General features: G+C 49.4%; 1 protein-coding gene across 1 annotated transcript; it reads right to left on the bottom strand.

The window, feature by feature from the left end:
* Positions 1 to 15,221: 15,221 nt before the first annotated feature.
* On the bottom strand, positions 15,222 to 18,357 carry LOC120958833 (protein escargot). The gene is made up of 2 exons (XM_040381869.2): positions 17,426 to 18,357; positions 15,222 to 17,261 (listed from the first exon to the last, which is right to left on the bottom strand). The coding sequence occupies exons 1-2, from the start codon at positions 17,514 to 17,516 to the stop codon at positions 15,622 to 15,624; spliced, it is 1,731 nt and encodes a 576-aa protein (XP_040237803.1). The 5' UTR covers positions 17,517 to 18,357; the 3' UTR covers positions 15,222 to 15,621.
* Positions 18,358 to 18,619: the final 262 nt, after the last annotated feature.

The following is an 18,619-nucleotide window of genomic DNA, read 5'->3' on the forward strand; positions in this document are numbered from 1 at the left end:
TTAATGCTTTTACACCTCTCCCGGTGGCGGTCTCTTGTGGAGGGCCGGGAAGGGGGAAGGGCGAATTGCCCCCGGGTCGCATCATCGTTGCGAACGGCTTCGCGGGTCGAACTGTCGCGCTCATAAATAGCTCGAGGAGAGATGAATAATGCTCCACCAACACCACCGGCACTGTGGGTGACTATTTTTGCACCCGATCGTATATCCCCCGAATGAGGCTGGGTTCGAAAGCGGATTGGAATTAATGGTGCCATATGATACTTCAGAGCTGGGGAAGAGATGATAATTATAGCACCATCTCGATCGCTATCTCTCCACGGTGCAGCATCATTTCCAGCTCCAGCTTACAAATGGTTCGTCGACTGGCGGTGGAGCCTTTAAGCTTTCTGTGTGTGTGCCCCTACTCGGTCCAGTGTGCGTGTGTGTGTGTGTGTAGCAAAAAAGGGGTTTATTTTCAACTTAATTACCGTGCAAATTCATTCGTCACCTTTACCCAAAAACGTTTGGTGCAGTTTTGATGGAGCATCTTAGTGTCGAAAGCGCTAAAATGAGTCATTTGTATTGCTCTCGGGGGGGTCAATGCGCTTATCAACAGGCCCACACAAACCGTCAGCAATAAAACATTGACCAAATGCCAAACCAAGGCTCAAAGTGATCACTAGCGAGAGCGAACCATATTGTCTTGTTGCAGACGAGTGTTCTGAGCCGCCCTTTCATGTCGGGACACGTCTGTTCTTGTCCTGGATGAACTCAACCGACAGTACAGCCCCACCGGAAACCGAGTCGTAATCATTAAGCCCCTTACAATAGGTAGCCGAAGAGTTGTAAAAGTTCGGAAAATTAAAAAGAGTCTTTCCAATTGGAAGTGATGCGCGCCTTGAGCTGTAGTGCAGTTTCTTGAACTCCACGCCGATCATAAATCTGTCACGCGGGTCTGTTGCGCACAGCGGCGCAATAAGCAATTATGCAAATCGATTTTCTTTCCACCAATCACAGAGCACATCAGCGACACAATTGTTACGGTTACCGCCCGGGACAACGCTCCTGGATGCGTATCAGCATGAATCAGCTCCAGCTTTGTTCGTTGTGACCACCTCGACGGGGCAATAGAGTCCACTCAACCCAGACGCTGCATTTATGACCCAAAAGATGATGCTCAATGATGTTTATAAGCAGCACGCAACGGGATGAATCATGCAATTTATCTAGCAAAACAGCATAAGATACGTAAAGATGTATTTCTTTGTGATGAAACTGAAATCTGTAACTTTTTCCTGTCCCTAACGGCGCTAAAAGATGCGTAATGAGTGTGGTAATATTCTTTCAAAGTCTTACAACTGTATTTAATGCACCCAGACGTGCACGTGCCTATGAGGTACGAGTGTCGTTTCCCTATCGATCCAATGTCCGGTTCCGAGCATAATCCTACTGCCTCCACTATGTCGGCCCGTAGCCATCGTAGACGAGGAAGGAATAGTGTTGGCACCACGGCGTCTTGGGCTGGATGGTGAAGCAACAGCTAGCCCGTCTAAGCCATTCTCATTCATCATCACACACACGCCAACATTAGCTCCATCGGTCCATACGGTACCTACGATGGACGCTGTCCCCCCCGAACCGTACGGCGCAGACACACGGCGCTGGATTACATAAATCTGCAAACCCAAAGGTGGCTGGCGCCAAATCTTTTGCACTATTAATTGTATCATATTGAAGCTTCATGCTCCGGTTCGTAGAGGAGCCACCCGAAGCGGATGCGGCGAGAGACGGACGCCGCGACGGTCAAATGCATCATAAATTGCAACCGCGCGTAAAGCGTGAACGGCACTCACAAATGGGACGCTGTCGTCGTCCTGCTGTCGTATGCTGTGTGCCGTTTTATTCCAAAGAGAGTGCCCAAAGCTGATTTGATGATTCGACGAGCGAGCGAGCGAACGAACGAATGAATGAAGAAGTTAACAAAGCGGACGCCCGTCTTCTGCTGCATGCTCGGTGGGGGGAAAACAATCCTCGCGGTGGGTAAAACGAAAGCATTAGCGCGTGTACGCAGTGCGAGATCTAGCACACGTCATCGGTGAGCCTGCAGTCTGGGCGAATGGCAGCTGAATAGGGCTGGCAACGGGCTGCCACCGCCAGCCCTATTGGGGGCCAATCATCTTTTTTTTCACACAACCCCTTCTAAGATACTCTCTCCCTCTATCTCTCTCTCTCTTCCTCTGTGTTGTGCTTCTGTTGGGGGCGGACAGTTGAAGTCGAAGCGACACTGACACCCCGGCTGCAATACGGCGTCACGCGCAAGCTGCCAAATTAAAAGAAAAGAATTATGCATCGTTAAGATGGCTGGCTGCGATCGATAGCGTGTCGGCGAGATCGATCCATTTCGGCCTGGCAAGTGGTTTTTTTTTTCGGAGCAATCGATTGTAGAGCTTCCCAGCTTCTTTGTCTTAAGGCGAAATCGGTCAAACTCGTATGGTGCGTGGAGTGGTTCTATTTTTGTACCAGCGCGAAAGCTTTATTTCATCACACCGAGATTACGATCGGGCGTACAAAGTGTGGACATTAATTAGACAAAGTTGGTGTGCAAAAACAGCAAAGCAAAGAGTGAGAGAGAGGGAGGGCATACACTCACGCACGCATTTCACAAGAGTGTGATCCTTTCTTTTGCAAGGTGCCGTAACAAATCGTCCCCGCGTGCCAGTTGTCGATAAATATAAGATTAAGAAATTCCTGATTTGGAGGTGAGATTTCAGCTTCGCTAAATAACCTGCCAATACTGCTTGGGCTGTGCAAAAAAGAGTTCAATAACGACGAGAAAAACAAAAAGTAACCATAAATTTAAAAAAGTATGATAACAAAAATTTTACTGCTCCCTCGATGCATGTTCACCGTCATCGTGCAGAACATAAAGAAACGCCTTTCCCTTTGCCCATTCCTTTCAATTGCACTCTACCAACAACATTGTCAACATTGGCAGGGCCCCCGAAAACCCTCCGGCACCATAAATCATGCTAATAAATTATTGAAACAATTTAAACTTCATACCTCATTTGTCAAACACCCGTTCCGGGGGCCCCGACAGGCCGAACGTCTGGGTTTGTATGCGCCACGCCGTAAGCTCTCGATCAGCGACGAAACCTGATCGACATGGATCGCGCTCTCCCTCTCGACCTCTCCCCTCTGTAGCCGACGCTTCCCGACCACCATTTGGCTAGAACACAGCGAATTCCTAGCTGAATGCACCCGTAATCCGAAAATTGAAATCGACCACCCTGCTGCTGCAAGAGACGAACCCGCTCCAAGAACAGTTGAGGTCCGCTGCCCCCCACACAGCTGCTCAGAAGACGTCAAACGCGCACTGGCAAAACTAAGGGGGGGGGGGACCTTCGAGCCTGTCATGTTCATTATTCACGCGTGTACTAGCCAACAGGCCTGCATCTTGTTAGCAGAGTAAACCCGACGAAAGACTTCAACACGGCCGGCCGGCTGGGCAGGCGACGAACCTTTTTGCGAAACTTTAACAGAATAAGGTAGCTGACACGACAGCGCAGGGCACTCATTAAAAGCGACGTGATGATTCATACGAGTGCGTCGCATCGTGCAGTTGTGCTAGCAGCGCTGGATTATTTTATAGTTCGCGCATAATAAAACGCGAACGCAGAACGCTTCGGCTATCTTTACGATCGTGTCCTGATAAGGTGGCGAAAGACCGGTACGCTTAAGATTGACGCGTGATAAAGCTGTGTTTCTGTGTGTGTCGAGTGCAATTCGATCATATCTAAATCAGCCGCGGCTGACCCGGCTGACGGGTGGCACCAAGAACTAAGCGAAGGGACACGCCTAGCGCGAGCGATTTTTTCTTCTACTTTGCCATTTCATTGCCACTCGGGGTATCGGGGCGACAGGTTGAATAGTTTTTCAGCACGCGTTCTATCCGGCCGATCTGTGGGTCTCGCGAGGGTGACAAATGCTGACCCGCTGCCGGTCCCGGGGCAACCTCGTTGACAGTGACAAACAATGAGTGTCAGGCCGGTGTCGAGGCGGATCGGAATGCTTTCAGACGAATCTTGTAAGGAATTCATTCGCTTTCAATAGGAGCGGGACAGGGGTGGGGATGCAAGTGCGTGGAGCGCGTGGACAGTCAGAGATATTTGATTCCGTACGGCAATGAAACGCAAAGAGATAGTTACGATAAAAAAACAACCCCGTCTGGGCAAGGGCTGATGCCGAATAAGGTGGAATCTAAGGAATGTATCGGCCGTTTGCCGTTTGCCTTCATTGCCGTTCGAGGTCGCTTTTGTGCGCTCTATTTGAATAGGAAGTTTCTCTTGGAATTGTTGAGCAAATTATGTTATCTTATGAACAACTATGAAGCCCAAAACCGAAAGGCCCAATTGAAAAACTTACACGAAACGAACCGACTCCACACCCCGAAAACGGTTCGGAAACAAAACGAAAGGTTCGTCACTTGCGCCGCGTCGTAGTCGTTCGTTCATTCGCGTACGCGCGTTGAATGAATTCATTAAATCCGCAACCAACCAAGACCGTCACCAAGACCAGGCGGGGCCTGACCAACCAAGCAGAAGCAGGTGAAGGCAGTAGCAAAACATCGCAAGTGCGCGTTAGACGCGTTACCGTAAGAGTAGGGAGCTACGAGTTTTACGCGCCACTGCACCTGTTGCCTGTTGGTTTGCGGAGGAGTAGGTTGAGAAGGCACACAACATCATCTCCTCGCTTCACTCACTGCTCCCTACGTGCCGACAATTATCGTGCTCGTATACCCATAGCCACACAGTTGCGGATGATGTAATTGCAGACCCTCTTTTTTTTTTGCTAACATTCAAGCACACAACATCACACCAGCAGCAGACAGCGATGACTTCAGTGCCTGCTAAGCTAGCCAATCGTAGCATTCGGTTTAGCGCATAGCTAAACGGTTCCACCACCTTAAACCCCACTATAAAGTCCCTCTGCTTCTCCCACTCTCGCACGGCGTGTCTAAACCACGCGCCGTCGCGCGGTTTCGCACCTGTTCGCTAAGTGCTTCTCCCCAGCACTCGGACGCCCGCTTTACCGCCAGATGTCATCGACGGCATCGATGTCTAAATTAGACGTTAAAATGACGTCGAGGGTGATTCACACTCTCGCACAGCCATTCCATAGAGTGTTTGCCATTATTATCCTCCCACCACTCGTTGGCTCACGTGCTCGTGCCGACGGAAGCGACTGCTCACTCGGCCCCTTCACACGTCGTAATTAGATGACAATAATTGTCTTGTTAATTAAATAAAAACATTAACGCGCTCCGTTTGACGAAGAGCGTTGGGGCAGACGGCTGACTGCAGTTGGCGGTATCCATCTTTACGCTTTATGTCTCCTGTGCTGCTGCTGCTGCTGACGTTGTCGGCGTGATGCTTCATAGGCAAACGATCGATCGGTGGAATCATGCACACATCAACCTGTGCCTTCCTGTGCCTTGCCGCAAGCCGGTGCATGCGAATAATAATTGTAATTATTGCGCTATTATCGTCATTATTTAGTGAAAACATCGTCATTATCATCACATCATCGTCGGCGGTGCACGGTTTGCCAACAGCCCCGGTACATCAACACCAATTACTGACACCTTTTTTTTGCTGTGCCCCAAGCTCAACCCGAGGTTTGCCGTTTTTCCCCCTGTTGCACCTTGAACCGATTTGCTTACAAATATTCTCTTGCCCCTTTTGCTTCCGTCTCTAGACACCGTAGGGAGAGCATTAGGACAACAAGGGCCTCCAACGATGGTGCTGGCTGCGCGCAGAGGAGACGATTATGTTGCAACTGCTCTCGTTTTTTCCCCGTTTTACGTCGACACGCGGCGAGCTAAGAAAAAATGGGGAGCGAACACAGAAAAACGCTCAACAAGCAGGACGGCGATCGCCATCATCACCATCATGCGTGCATAATTTGTGTTAGTTTAGTCAAACGATTTGCCATCCTTCTGCCCAGGGGACACACACACACACATACTCCCCCAGGTGGAGGTATTTTTCCGGTTTTTTTACCGTATCGCCTTCTTGCGATTAGGCTGAGTGCACTCGGCGCTTTTTTTGTTCCACCGTTGTCCATCAAGAGAAGGGAGACAGACAGACAGGCACAGGTTGTCATCTAATCGATGTGGCGCACTTTGAAGCGATTCCAGTGCCGTGACAAAATGTGATCAGACTACAGGTAATGATGATGATCATGATGATGATGATGCGTGTTGCGTTTGAAAGTGGATGAAGAAAGAGGTAAATGAAATGTCACGTTAAATACATTGTTGGCATATTTATGAGCAATTTCGCTGCAACGAGACGGTGCTGAGTGGTCGGTTCAGTCTATTAAGTTATTAACGTCGGTGGCACATTCATCTTTACGTCTACGCGTGATCGAGACAGTTCAGCCTGAAGTGTGCTCGGTTCATCGATTACACACTAGGTGGCACTGTGCAGGGTATTCACTTTCTTATTAGAATGTTATCTTCGTTTGTGAAAAACCACATAACAATGTTAAGCAACTTTTAATTCATTTCTGTGTCGCATTTCTTCCCTCTTCTAGGCACTTCTGGGTGTCACACAAACAAAGAAACTCAACCGACAGATTATCTATCATCGTAGTCAGCGGTGTGTTGCACCGGCTTGTTCAAACGCTACCACCCAGGAAAGTACGTCCCTCTTAGCACGTATTTCCGCCGTTCTCCCTACTTTGAAGGTATGAAATTACACTGCACCAAGATACCGCGGACACGATCAGCAACACTTACCTAAACCCGTAAACAGCCTGTGCGGTCCACGGAAACGCGCACTCGTGATACCACACACACACACACTCCCGGCGGCTGCACTTGGCTTGCTCCGGTTGGACACTGTGCCATAATTCATCCGTGAAGGAACGCGACCGGGAGTGATGTTCGGTCCAAAGAACTTGTCCGCGACGGCGACGACGACGACGGTGGCCGGAAACCGAAAACCTTCTTGCACGTGCTCGTGCGATGTCATTGGAGCCTGCGCCGCGCCGTACGTGGTCAAGCGTCCGAGGTGCGAAATGATGCGATTAATTTTGCCAACCCAACCGCTGCCTCCTGACAAACCGCCAGATCTCGCTCGCTAGATCGTTCGTTGTTGGAAGCGTTAATGAAGGTACTTCAGAATGGGGAGCACACACCCAAGTAGCTACCAAGCTACCAGGCTACACACTCATGGAAGTGCTCTCGAAAGGGCAAAGCGGGGAACGAAACGACGCGCTTCTTGCGTTACCACCAAAGTGCCATAAATTCATAAATAACCAGCCGCCCCGAACGCTCCCCTTCCTGCGGTACATCTACTTGAGGTGCTTTATCGAGCAATGATGGACAGAGATTACATCTTCCCGAGCGCCCATCGGTAGCGCGTTTTAGAAAAGTGGGCCTAGGACACATTCCAACAAAAAAAACCCGGTAATCCCGCGTAAGATGTACGATAAACAAGAAGATAGCGTTTGCTGCATTTCACTCATCCCTGCGGGGACCGTCTTCAAATTAGTGACCGAAGGCCGCTGGCAGTGGAGTTGTCAGCGCCGGATGTGACCGTCTATATAGCGAGAAGCGGGGATGGCTGGAGGACCCTAAATCCATTCAAGAATGCACGCAGTAATAGCAACAACGCCTTACCCCCCATACGCGGTGAACTTAAGCTCAAATTGAAGGAGAAGGAAGAGGGCAAAGAAACGCCACATTAGAGACACTTTGGAAGGCTTTGTTTGACCGAATACCGAACCCGAAACAGCAGCAGCAGCAAAAACGCTGTTGACTGCCCAAAAAGGCGATGGCGTAACACGGGAGGCCACGCACTGCCAAATTTGATGCCCAACCCTAAAAAGCGAAGCGCAAAGTGCGGGCAACACAGAGAGAGAGAGAGAGAGCGAGGGAGGTCCCACTTGAGGTGCTTCATGGATGGAGAGTAGGCTCGAACCACGGGATAAGCGCTTTTGGAGTATTGAAAATCTTTCACTTGGGATGGAATTTTGGAGTTTGTTTTGAAGGAATCGCCAACAACAAAGAAGACAACAGTTTGGCTTGCCTCGTGACTTCGCGAGGGAGAAGACGCATTTGTTTTGGGAGTTGGAGCTTCGTACCGAGGGGGGCCATTGCGTTACACATGTTTTGATCATTGTTATGGCTTTTGTCTCTCATGTCTCTTTATAGTAAACTCAGGTGAGAAGCTATTGTTAAAGGGTTTTGTGAACCGATGTGAACACACTGCTCGGACAGCTATTTAGCTGGAAAGAAAAGGAAGTCAGTTAAGCAACGTTATACAAGCAACCATCTCCAACAACTCTTCCAATCTTCCGTCAATCGTGTAACTACACAAGCTCAATCCGCGTTTGAGTGACTTTGATCTATTGACATCACCGCATTTGACAATCATGTGCCATAATGATCGCTAATCCAGTTCAACTGCTCCAAAAAAAAACCTCCAATGCCCCTTTCCTCGGAATGCGATGATGTCCGCACGCCTGCCCAATGACGTCCGTCGACTACCAATTAGACTCACCGTGTGGACTCATTGCTTTCTAATGGGAAATCCATTCCTCGCCATTTAGAATCGTTCATCCATTTCACCCCGAAAGTGCGCCCGGGGAATGATCACCCACCTCCCTCAACTCCCTGAACCGTTGTGACGTACCAGCGCGTACACACGTACGCCCGAGACTCGGCCCGATCGCGATCTTAATTGGACGGAAACGCGAAGTTCACGATCCAATTTTCCCAAATATGTGAGGCGATGTGTAGTTGCTCGTGCTCTCTCTGTCTCTCTCTCTTTCTCGTGTCTTCCTTTGCGGCTCAATTTGTCGATCGGCGTGTCTCGTTGATTAGAAGGGGCACCCGCAACTCCGGGGGTGACTTATAGGATTAGTCGCTTTGAGCAACCAGCAAGCGACGAACCGGTCACAGAAGCGACCATCATATACCACACTGCGGCACTCACCATTCTACAAATCACCTACGACGCAGCGTGGCTTGCTGGTGGAGTGTATCTGCGGAAGGGTAAGACGGGAAGGATCTTCCCTTACCACTCGACGCTCGAGTATGGGGACATCGAAAAATCAGCTCACACAATGCACAATGTGTCGTCCCGCTGCGGTCGTCGGCTCCCGAGGGCGGGCCGGGGAGCACTTGCCGTGGTACATCGCGATCGCGTGATCCTCACCAACTTCGTATAGTCCGTCCTCCATCATCCACCGTGCACCGTGTCTACAAAACCGTACAAACTCTCAAACCTGAGCATTCAACCTTCGAAGACGTCGCCTATGTCGTCGGTGTTGGTCGTTTACGATCCTTCGCTGCTTGTACACACAGAACCCCGATGATTGGGTTACCCACTTCTTCGCCCCAACGATCGAGACTTGTTTCAATTTCCTCGCCCCCACTTCCGGTCCCCCAGGATGAACCGGACAGGTAATTCATGTTGGGGGCCTTGTTTTTTTACTCCTTCTTTCCCGCTTCGCTTCAACTGGAGCAACGTGCCGCCCGACGCGACATAACTGTAAAGAAACGGTAAAGCAATTGGCTCCATTGTAATAATCATCCATTTAAATTGTCTCATGCCCATTAATGAGTGAGGCCAAAATCACGACTTTAACCAAATTATCCATATGCAAACCAAGGTGGACCGGAGGCATGGGATGGGAAGGTAGGTTTTGTGTGTCTTTTCAATTCGACAACACAGAACTGGGCCATATTTGGGTGTGTAGAATCAGGTTCGGGAAATTGGGATCGAACGTGTCGCTGGAGTCGCTGGCACTGGTGACCCATTTCTTGTTCCCACCTGGTGCCAACTACAAAAAGCGATCCTCCTGCCGAAGGTGCTGGTGCGCAAGTGACGAACCTGACTCGTTTACCAAAGTGTTCCTCTTCGGTTCCAATAGGATCGTCTTCAAAAGGGATTTTGAAATCGAAACGGATGTAGTCTACCATGGAAAGGAAATTGCAAAAAAAAGGTACCATCATCAATGGCACATGAAATTGTCCTATTTTGAAATGCAAAAGCGCTAAACAGTGTCGAGTGTAGGCAACCGCTATACACGTTTCGGGTCGGCTGCTTGTGGATGCATTTATGTTCGACCGCCGCAGAATGTTCTACAGCTCCCTTTTCTGTGCTTCTCCTTATCAACGCCTTAATTTCAAACACGATCAGGTCACGCTTTACATTTCCGCATAGCACGTTGCAACCAGAACCAGGGGAGTTGTGCTTGTGCTTGTCTTTGTCGCGCCGATCGCCGATCCCCGCCAAACGCTTCATAGTTAATTCATCAAAACAAATGATAACACACACAGCACACGATTGACGGTGCACGAGTGTTTCCACGTCCCCGATCAAGTTATGCGCCGCGTCGTTCGGCGTTTATTAGGGGTGGGAATGCTTTCGGTGCTTCGCTTAGACTTTTTAATGTGTCTGGTGCGCTGCAGAAGATGGAGATCACTTGCTTATGTGCCCCAGCGCTGCAGTCACGTGAAATCGCGAGACACTTTCCCTGTTTCCCGTTGTCGGCCGACACGGGTACACACCATCGTCGTCGTCGTCGTCCTCGTCCTGTTAGAATAATACCGTTTGCACGAGCAAAACTTCCTCCGCACCTTCGTCACATTGAATGAGACGCTTGTGGAATGGTGGTGTCCTTCTGTGTTTGTTGATTTGCTATCAAATAGTCGCCCGACTGGCAAATGCTGACTTCATTCCGTAGCACGAGATGCTCCGACAAGGTGACAATCTGCAAGTCAATAATTTGTTGGTGGCGTGAACAACACTTTTTCTTTCTTTTTTTTTGTTCAACTGTTGTTGTACAGACTCCCGCTTATCAGCTGTGCATCGCATGCTAACTAAGCAAGTGAATCTGCTGCCTAGATGTTTCGATTTTCGTACTTCTAAACATGTCCCCGAATGGGGAGGGCGACTTATTTTACTTTGCAACACTATTGAGACCAATTTGCAATTCCTGGCCTGAAACACGTGATGCCGTCCAGGGGGGTGGAACCGTGACGCTAGAATAATAATTTCATCACCACCGTCAGGTCGATTCTGGAGCTCTGTTTGCGCCTGGAGGACATGTCGCTGCAAACAACACCCAAGTTTCCAGTGATCAAGGTAGGCACTGTTTTAATTTCGGCTGTCAGCATGGTAACGGGGTTTACAGTTAGCGTGTATCTTTCCGCACAGAAAAACCGAAAGTTCGCCCAGAGGACAGAGGAATCACCCAGTGGAAAAGCCAGTCCCGGGGGATTTCTGACACTCTGGAGCCTCTCGGTAACCTGACGCTGTAAAACTTTATTACCTATGTAAACAGTAATATAACTAGATAATGGAATTTCCGTCAACAAAGCGTGAAGGTAATCGGCGGCACGAGGACTTCCCGAAGTGTTAGGTAGTCGCTACCTACAGCACGATGCGGACACACACACACCTGTTGTGCTTTTCTTCAGACGGTTTCCCCCGTTGCAGCTCGATTTGTACCCGGGCAGTGCGAAAGGTAGCAGGGATAATTTATTCCGGAAAACACACCGTAACAAGTGTTTTTCCCCCGAATGGCTTTTTTTTGGAAACGTTTAGGTAGCTGATACTTCACCCTGAGGTAGGATACAGTTGAAAACGGAATCGTCCAACAGCTCCGATGATCTAATTTGTTTGGGCTTGTAATTCCTTGGACCATTGAAAACCGGACGCTTGGATAATATTTTTAAATGCTTCCGAATGGTTTGCTGGACAATGGCGAAACAAAAAGAAAGGATCACTCTGTTGGACTTGGTCTGTCATCTGCTTGATCGTGCGTTGAGATCGAATTAGACATTAATCGCTTCCTTGTTTTTTTTTCCTCATATGGACATGGTTTTTTGTGCAGATTCAACATCTCCAATATTTTGCCTGCCCCTTGGGGAGTCACTTTCTACAAATGATCGTAAATCAAAACCTTCTTCTCCTTTTCCGAGCACAAAGCCTAAAACGGGAGCAAATCCTGAGGCAACGCTGCATCGGCTCCAAACAATTCATCGCTTATTCAAATTATGTTCGTGCCGTTATTATTAGCATCATTCTTTCCAAACCCCTGCGCTCCGTGAGTCTATTGTAAGCCTTCTGTTCTTGTGCTCATGCCCTCCAGGTCTCCCACTCCGCTCGGCTGACCAACTCTTGTACACCTTTCCTTCCATCGAAATGTCCACTGAGTTGATCGATTAACCTCAAAACTAGATCGGTCACGATGGAATCGGTACCTTTCCCCCCAAAACCCGCAATCTTTATTCAGCCCTCCGCCTAAACAAAAGGCTAGTCCGAACAGCCGAAGCCCTTGTTTTCGTTACTGCCGGCACATTAGAAATGGGTGTACATCATACATCACGTCCACACGACTGCAGAACAGCAACAACATCGCTTTCTTCGCCCCATCGCGTTTGACATTTTACGTGGTTGGGGTTTTGTTTTTCCGCGCTCTATTTCCACGCCTGCGCGAACTTCGTTGGAGGGCAGTGCTCTCCAAACTGACTCTGTGTGTGCGTGTGTTTGTGTGCCTGTGTTAAGTGGTGCACTTCTTGTACTTGCACTCTTGGATTGCAGATTGAAGATTGATCGAGCCGTTTCACGCGCGCGTTCGTTCGATCGATGTCGTCAACGATCAAGATCGAGATCGGACGATACCGGCGGACGTGTTAATGGGACGTGTTGTTTAAGGGATGGAAGTGCCCGACGACGATGATGATGATGATGGCGATGGTGGTGGACAGCTCGCTATTTACTTCCCATTTTGTTCGCTTCCTTGCATTCGGCAGGAGGGGAAATGAAAACAGAAACATGCAAAAGGATGTTTTGCTTCGCGCGCAAAGACTCTGCCCTCGCTTTGTCTTCTAAACGGCAAAGCTACTCACACAGGACCCGGTTGATGGATTTTGTTGTTGTTTTACCTTCTTCCCTACAAGTTCGATTCCTGGAAGTGGCACGTTTGCCACAAAATCGCGTACAATCATGCTTGTTGCGTACATTTTTCTTTATTTTTTGTTGTCCAGCTTGTCCCTGCGAACCGGAAGTGTTTTCACTCCATACCCATTCATTTATTGATTTTTCCTTTCAATGCTGAACTTCTTGGAATACGTTTGTTGTGATTGTGTCGCTTGCTGTCATCCCGTGTGATCGACCGGAAGTGTTCGCCGGATGTGTGTGTGTGTGTGTTTGTGTGTATGTGTGTGTGTTAATGTACAAATTGGTCTAATAAAAACAATGACGCTTATCCCTGTGTACGAAAGTGGAATAATATGTGAGGTAAAAAAGGAGTTAATGTTGTATTGGAAAACTGTCTGATTCTAAACGATCCCTGTCTTTAGAAAACATGCGTTTTTAATCTTTTTTTACAGTTTTCTGCAGTGTTTTACACCTCCTGCAATCGCGACAATGCAAAACCGGGAGTCTAATGCCATCAGTGTTTCTTTTAAAACCCATAATTCGCTTCGTTTTATTCAACTCCAATTCCTGACCTGCCCCTCAGTCATGCGCTTAAGCCATCGCAGGTGAGTCTCTCTCGGCAAACTACCTGCCAGCCTGTTCCGTTTCCGCACTTCCGGCTGCAGAAACCGAACATGAAAAGGCTTCCTTTCAACCATTCAAGCAAAACGGAACAATTGCTTCTATCTTCTGGCTTTCCTTTGCCATCGCCATTCATACACACGAAAAAAACGACCACTTGCTCAACACATACCACGCCGGATTCCGGATGTGCACGACAGCGGCCACAGGATACAGGGATACACACAAGTGCATTGAAATTGCAATCAGGTGCTTTTGTTGACGCGCTGCCCGGTGCAATGAGGTTGTGAAAAATTAAATCAAAACGACAGGAAGAAGAGCGTTTGTGCAAAGCGGGAAAACCGTAAAAAAGGAGATCATGAACAATGAGCCATCGTACTGGTGCGGTGTCGGGGGCGGTTGAACCAAAACTAGAACGGCCACAAAATGCAGCAAAGAGTAGAAGAGGAATAAAACAGCTGAGCTTACCGGAAACGGCCGGAAATGAACCAGGCGAAACAAAACCAAAAAAACCAAACCAACAAAGAGGAGAAAACGGCGAGATCTGCAAAAGCGAAGTGCAACGAAAGAGTGGACACAAGCAGGTTTGAACATTCGTTTAATCATTTCGGATACCCATACCCCACACATTCTGCATCCCAACGGACAAATAAAAAGAAGATAGGATTTTTTTTTTCATTTTAAGGTTTTCTTGTCATTTATTTCGCTTTGTGAAGCGTGCGCGTACGCACGATCACCTCGCTTCCTCTCTCACACTTAGCCCACTATTGTTGTATTGGTTGGCCGCTGCTGCAGCTGGTTTTGCAAAATTACGCACTTACACACTACAAACAAAGTTTCGTTACGAGTCTACCTAGCCTAGCCTTCTAACGTGGCTTTCAGTTTTAACTTACCTACTGATAGCATAAAAAAACAAACAAAATATATTAAGTTTCGCACCTTTTGCTTAGCCGACTAACTGTCTGTATGTGTATGTGTGTTGGTTCTTAATAACGCTCCTAAAACTGCTAAAGTATATGTACATTTTGGGGTTTGCCTTAAACACAGTATAGGATAAACTTAGTTTGTCATTTCTTCTGCTCTCTTCTCTTCTAAACGCCTGCTCAAACGCCGCTTAAAAAGTACACTTATGATAGGACTTGGTGTATGCTAGCACAAAAATGGCTACAAATAAAATGCACGTTTCATTTCGTTGGTACACGAAGAGGGAAGTATGGAGAGTTGTGGTAGTAGTGATTGCTGTTTGTTTTTGGGAAAAGGCACTTAGCAAAATATATTTTACAAGAGAACTTCATTGCTGTTGGATTCAAAGCCTCAAAAAGAGGGCTGCATATGGCTTGTTTGATTTTTGATTTCTTCCCTCCCGTTTTTATGTTGCATGCGCTCTCTAGAAGGCTCTAGAAAATGCATTGAGATCTTCTTACATGGATACAAAAGAAAGAGAGTAAAAAAGGTATAATTACATAAGCATGAAAACTAATAGGAAAAAATACACTTTCGAGCATTTGTTTGCTGTGATGGGCACGAAAAAGGGGAGAAACTAAAAAAAAAAAAGAAACTAAACTTAAGTCGAACCAAATCGAAACTAAACTAAACGAATCTGACTAGTTTGGAACAGTGTTTGTGTTTCTTACTCCTTTTTTTTCTGCATTTTGAACTAAAAAAACTAAAAAGAAAACTTTCCGTTTTTGTGTTTTGCTTTTGCTCGTTGGAAAATAAATAAACTTACTAAACGTAAAAAACAAAAGGGTCTGCTTTCTTGGTCCCTTCCCAGAAGGGGGACATCGATTTTTGGGAGGCTTTCCCCTGCACTAGAACCGAACAAACGGCGTCCTGCTTTCCTTCCGTGTATCCTCCTTGCGCATCCTCCTACCACTAACAAGCTCGTTCACACACACACTCACACACATTCACACTAATAACGCTCTCTTTCTCCTCATCAGTCTTTGGTCGCGCCTTAACAATCTGCGACGAAGGGCACACGGTGAAGGCACACAACAATGGTTTCGCACACTCCGACACTACTCGCTGTTCACCAACTCTCTCTCTATCCCGTTCTCTAGTACACGGCAATGTTACCACCGTGCGGGAGCACCGTTGGCATGAAGCTGTCCTCCGAGATGTTGCAGGCAGCGGACGAACCTCCGCTCTGCGAATGCGGACTGTCCGAACGGGCCAGCGATGGCACTGGCGAACCGGCCGTACTGCTATCGCCCGATCCGGAACCACCGGGACACCCGGACTCGGCATGCTTCGTCAGCAGCGGCAGCCGCGAGAACGACTTCGTGCACGTCGGACACTTGAAGCGCTTCACGTCCTCGTGCGTCTGCTGGTGCGCGCGCAGATTCGACCGGTCGGCGAACGCGCGCGAGCACAGCTTGCACACGAACGGCTTCTCGCCGGTGTGCGTGCGGATGTGGCCCTGCAGCAGCCACGGGCGCGAGAACGCCTTGTCACAGTGCGTACACTTGCACGGTAGCGTGTGCGTGCGGATGTGCATCTTGAGCGCACCGAGCGTCTTGTACGGCTTGTCGCACTCCTTGCACACGAACGTCTTCTGCGCCTGGTTGCCCTCGGCCGCCGGGCAGTGGAACTGCTGGTGCTTCGACAGGCCCGAGTAGGTCGAGTACGACTTACCGCAGTCCGGGCACTGGTAGCGCGGGGCACCGTTGCCACCCGCCGGCGACGCTCCCTTCTCGCCGCCACCGTCCTTCTTCTGCAGGATGTTCGCGCTCGAGGTCGATTTCTCCGTCAGGATGGAGGAGCAGCCGGACGAGGACGAGAGGGAGGTGCTGTTGCCGTTGGCGGCGCTGAGGCTGTTGTTGTTCTCCTCGGAATCGGCGCCCGGACTGGCGGGTGCCGACGAGGAGATCGGTGACAGCGAGCGGCCGCGCGACGAAAGGTACGAGTTGAACGAGGTGTGGCTGGAGGCGGGCGACAGGGACGGATGCTCGGCAACGGACGACATCGCCATCAGCGGATGATGGTGGGCCGGATGGTGCGGGTGATGCTGGTGGTGGTGCGGGTGGTGTGGGTGGTGCGGGTGGTGCAGCGGTGGGTACGGCATGAAGCGGTGCTGCGCCCGGGCAAAGGCCGACTCCGACTTGATGATGTTGTTGTTCTGGTTGAGGCGCAGCTCGGTCGGGTAGGCCGGGACGACCATCGAGGGCGGCGGCGAGAGCGAGTGGCGGTCCGGGCGGAAGAGATGCGTCGGGGAGGCCGATGGGCTGCCGGACGTGTCGTGCTGGCCGGCACTGTACGGGGACAGCGGCTCGGAGCGCGGCGGCGAGATCTGGCTGTGGTGCGGATGCAGATGATGCGGATGGTGCGGGTGGAGGGGCAGCGGGGCAGCCGGATGGTGAGGGCTTTGGGTCTGGTAGGCGCTGTAGAACTCGGAGCTGTAGGGCATCGCGTACGGGAAGCCAGGGTAGACGGCGGGGAAGGAGGCGGCGGGCGATCGCGATCCGGGGAAGTAGATCGAGGACAGCGAACCGTAGGTGGGGGTGGGGATGGACAGCGGCGACTTGGTGTCGCTCGGGCTCGGCGAGGAGGAGGGCGGCGGGGTGGGCAGAGTGTCCTCCGCCTTGATCACGACCAGCTCCTCGGGCGACTCGGAGCGGGCCTTCTTCTTCATGGACTTCATCGAGAGGTCCTGCGGTTTGGTGCTGAGGTTTTCCGGCTCCATCTCACCATCGGAATCTGTGCGCAAGACGGGACGAGAGGCAATGGGAAGAGGCAAAGTGTTAATTCAGCAGATCACCAGCAGGGAAAGATCACAACCAGCAAGATCCTTTCCAAGAATCGGAGATCCTCAGAAACATTGAAGTTAAGGATTGAATTTGTGGAAGAAAAAAGATAATTACCATTTTTCATTGGGTCGTCCTTCGACATGAAGACGGGGCGCTTCTTGAGCGGGCAGTGGCTGTAGTTTTTCTGCATGATCGATGTTGGCATGGTGTTCGGCACTCGAACACGCACACACTAGTGTTTGATGAAACTTAAAACTTTACACCAACGCAACGTGCGTTTTCCAAACAGTTGGACGAGTTCACTTTTTATTTGTTTCTTTTCTAGCAAAGAATTTGCTTGCTCCAATCACTCACTTCACTTTTTTTCTTGTAACGATCGAATAATTCACGATCGACGTTTGACGGCTCAAAACGAGTTCACTTTTGCATCACCAGGATTGATCATTGATCTTCCTTTTTTTTATCTTCAATTGGAAATTCACAGACAGCACAAACAATGCACAGTAATCCTTTTTGTTGTTCGCTCGGGGTTCATAAGCTTCGACACATGCACACATACACTGAGAACTGATAAAATCAGTTTGACACAAACAAAACACAAAAACCGAAGAAATAAAAACAGATCTGCTATCCTTTCGCTACATCTGTTCACTGTTCCGGCGTTGCGGTACCACCTTTTCGACTGCTCTGGACCGGGTGTCTCTGTGTGTGATAAACATGAAACGGAGCTGGCTAAATAGAAATAGCTACGAAACTTGCTACGGATGCGGCAGGCTTGAGAGTAAAAACCGAAGTGTTACCCCTGAACGCCCGAGCGCCCTTATTTATAGGCGACCGAAGTCGGTGCACCGCGAAGGTTCGTGTCCCGTTCCTGTCGGGCGCGCGGCGCACTTTCGGGTGCACATGCACCCCCTGCCCGGGTGTGAGCTAAAAAAGGGGCGGAGTTACAGGTGCACACGTGCACGAACGTTTTTGAGCTACGGCAAGGTTGTGAGCGCCACCGCCGCCTCCGTCATGTGCCCTGGGGAACTCATCGTCATACACTGAGCTGCTCACGCATGTCGGGTGGTGGTTCGGTGCGATGAGCGAAAAAAGTCCAGAATTTAACGAAAAATTTAACCAAACATATCTTTTTAAAAATTATTGGGTCTTAAAATAATCAGATAAATGTTTAAATTATGAAAATTATGTGCATTCTGTGATACAAACTAAAACCCAAATCTTCCCATTACGCTGAGTTCCACCGTCCCAACCGTCATTTGCACCCGTTCCGCGTGAGTGCCTTGCAAGGTGAGCAAAAGTAGCTCA

Source organism: Anopheles coluzzii, chromosome 3 (genome assembly GCF_943734685.1).
Source record: "Anopheles coluzzii chromosome 3, AcolN3, whole genome shotgun sequence".
Lineage (NCBI taxonomy): Eukaryota > Metazoa > Arthropoda > Insecta > Diptera > Culicidae > Anopheles > Anopheles coluzzii.

Bases quoted from the DNA above. Each gene is read 5' to 3' on its own strand.
- LOC120958833 (XM_040381869.2), bottom strand. From the start codon at position 17,516: ATGCCAACATCGATCATGCAGAAAAACTACAGCCACTGCCCGCTCAAG. The intron at 17,262-17,425 runs GTAATTATCTTT...TCTTGCGCACAG, and splicing joins GGACGACCCAATGAAAAATG to ATTCCGATGGTGAGATGGAG.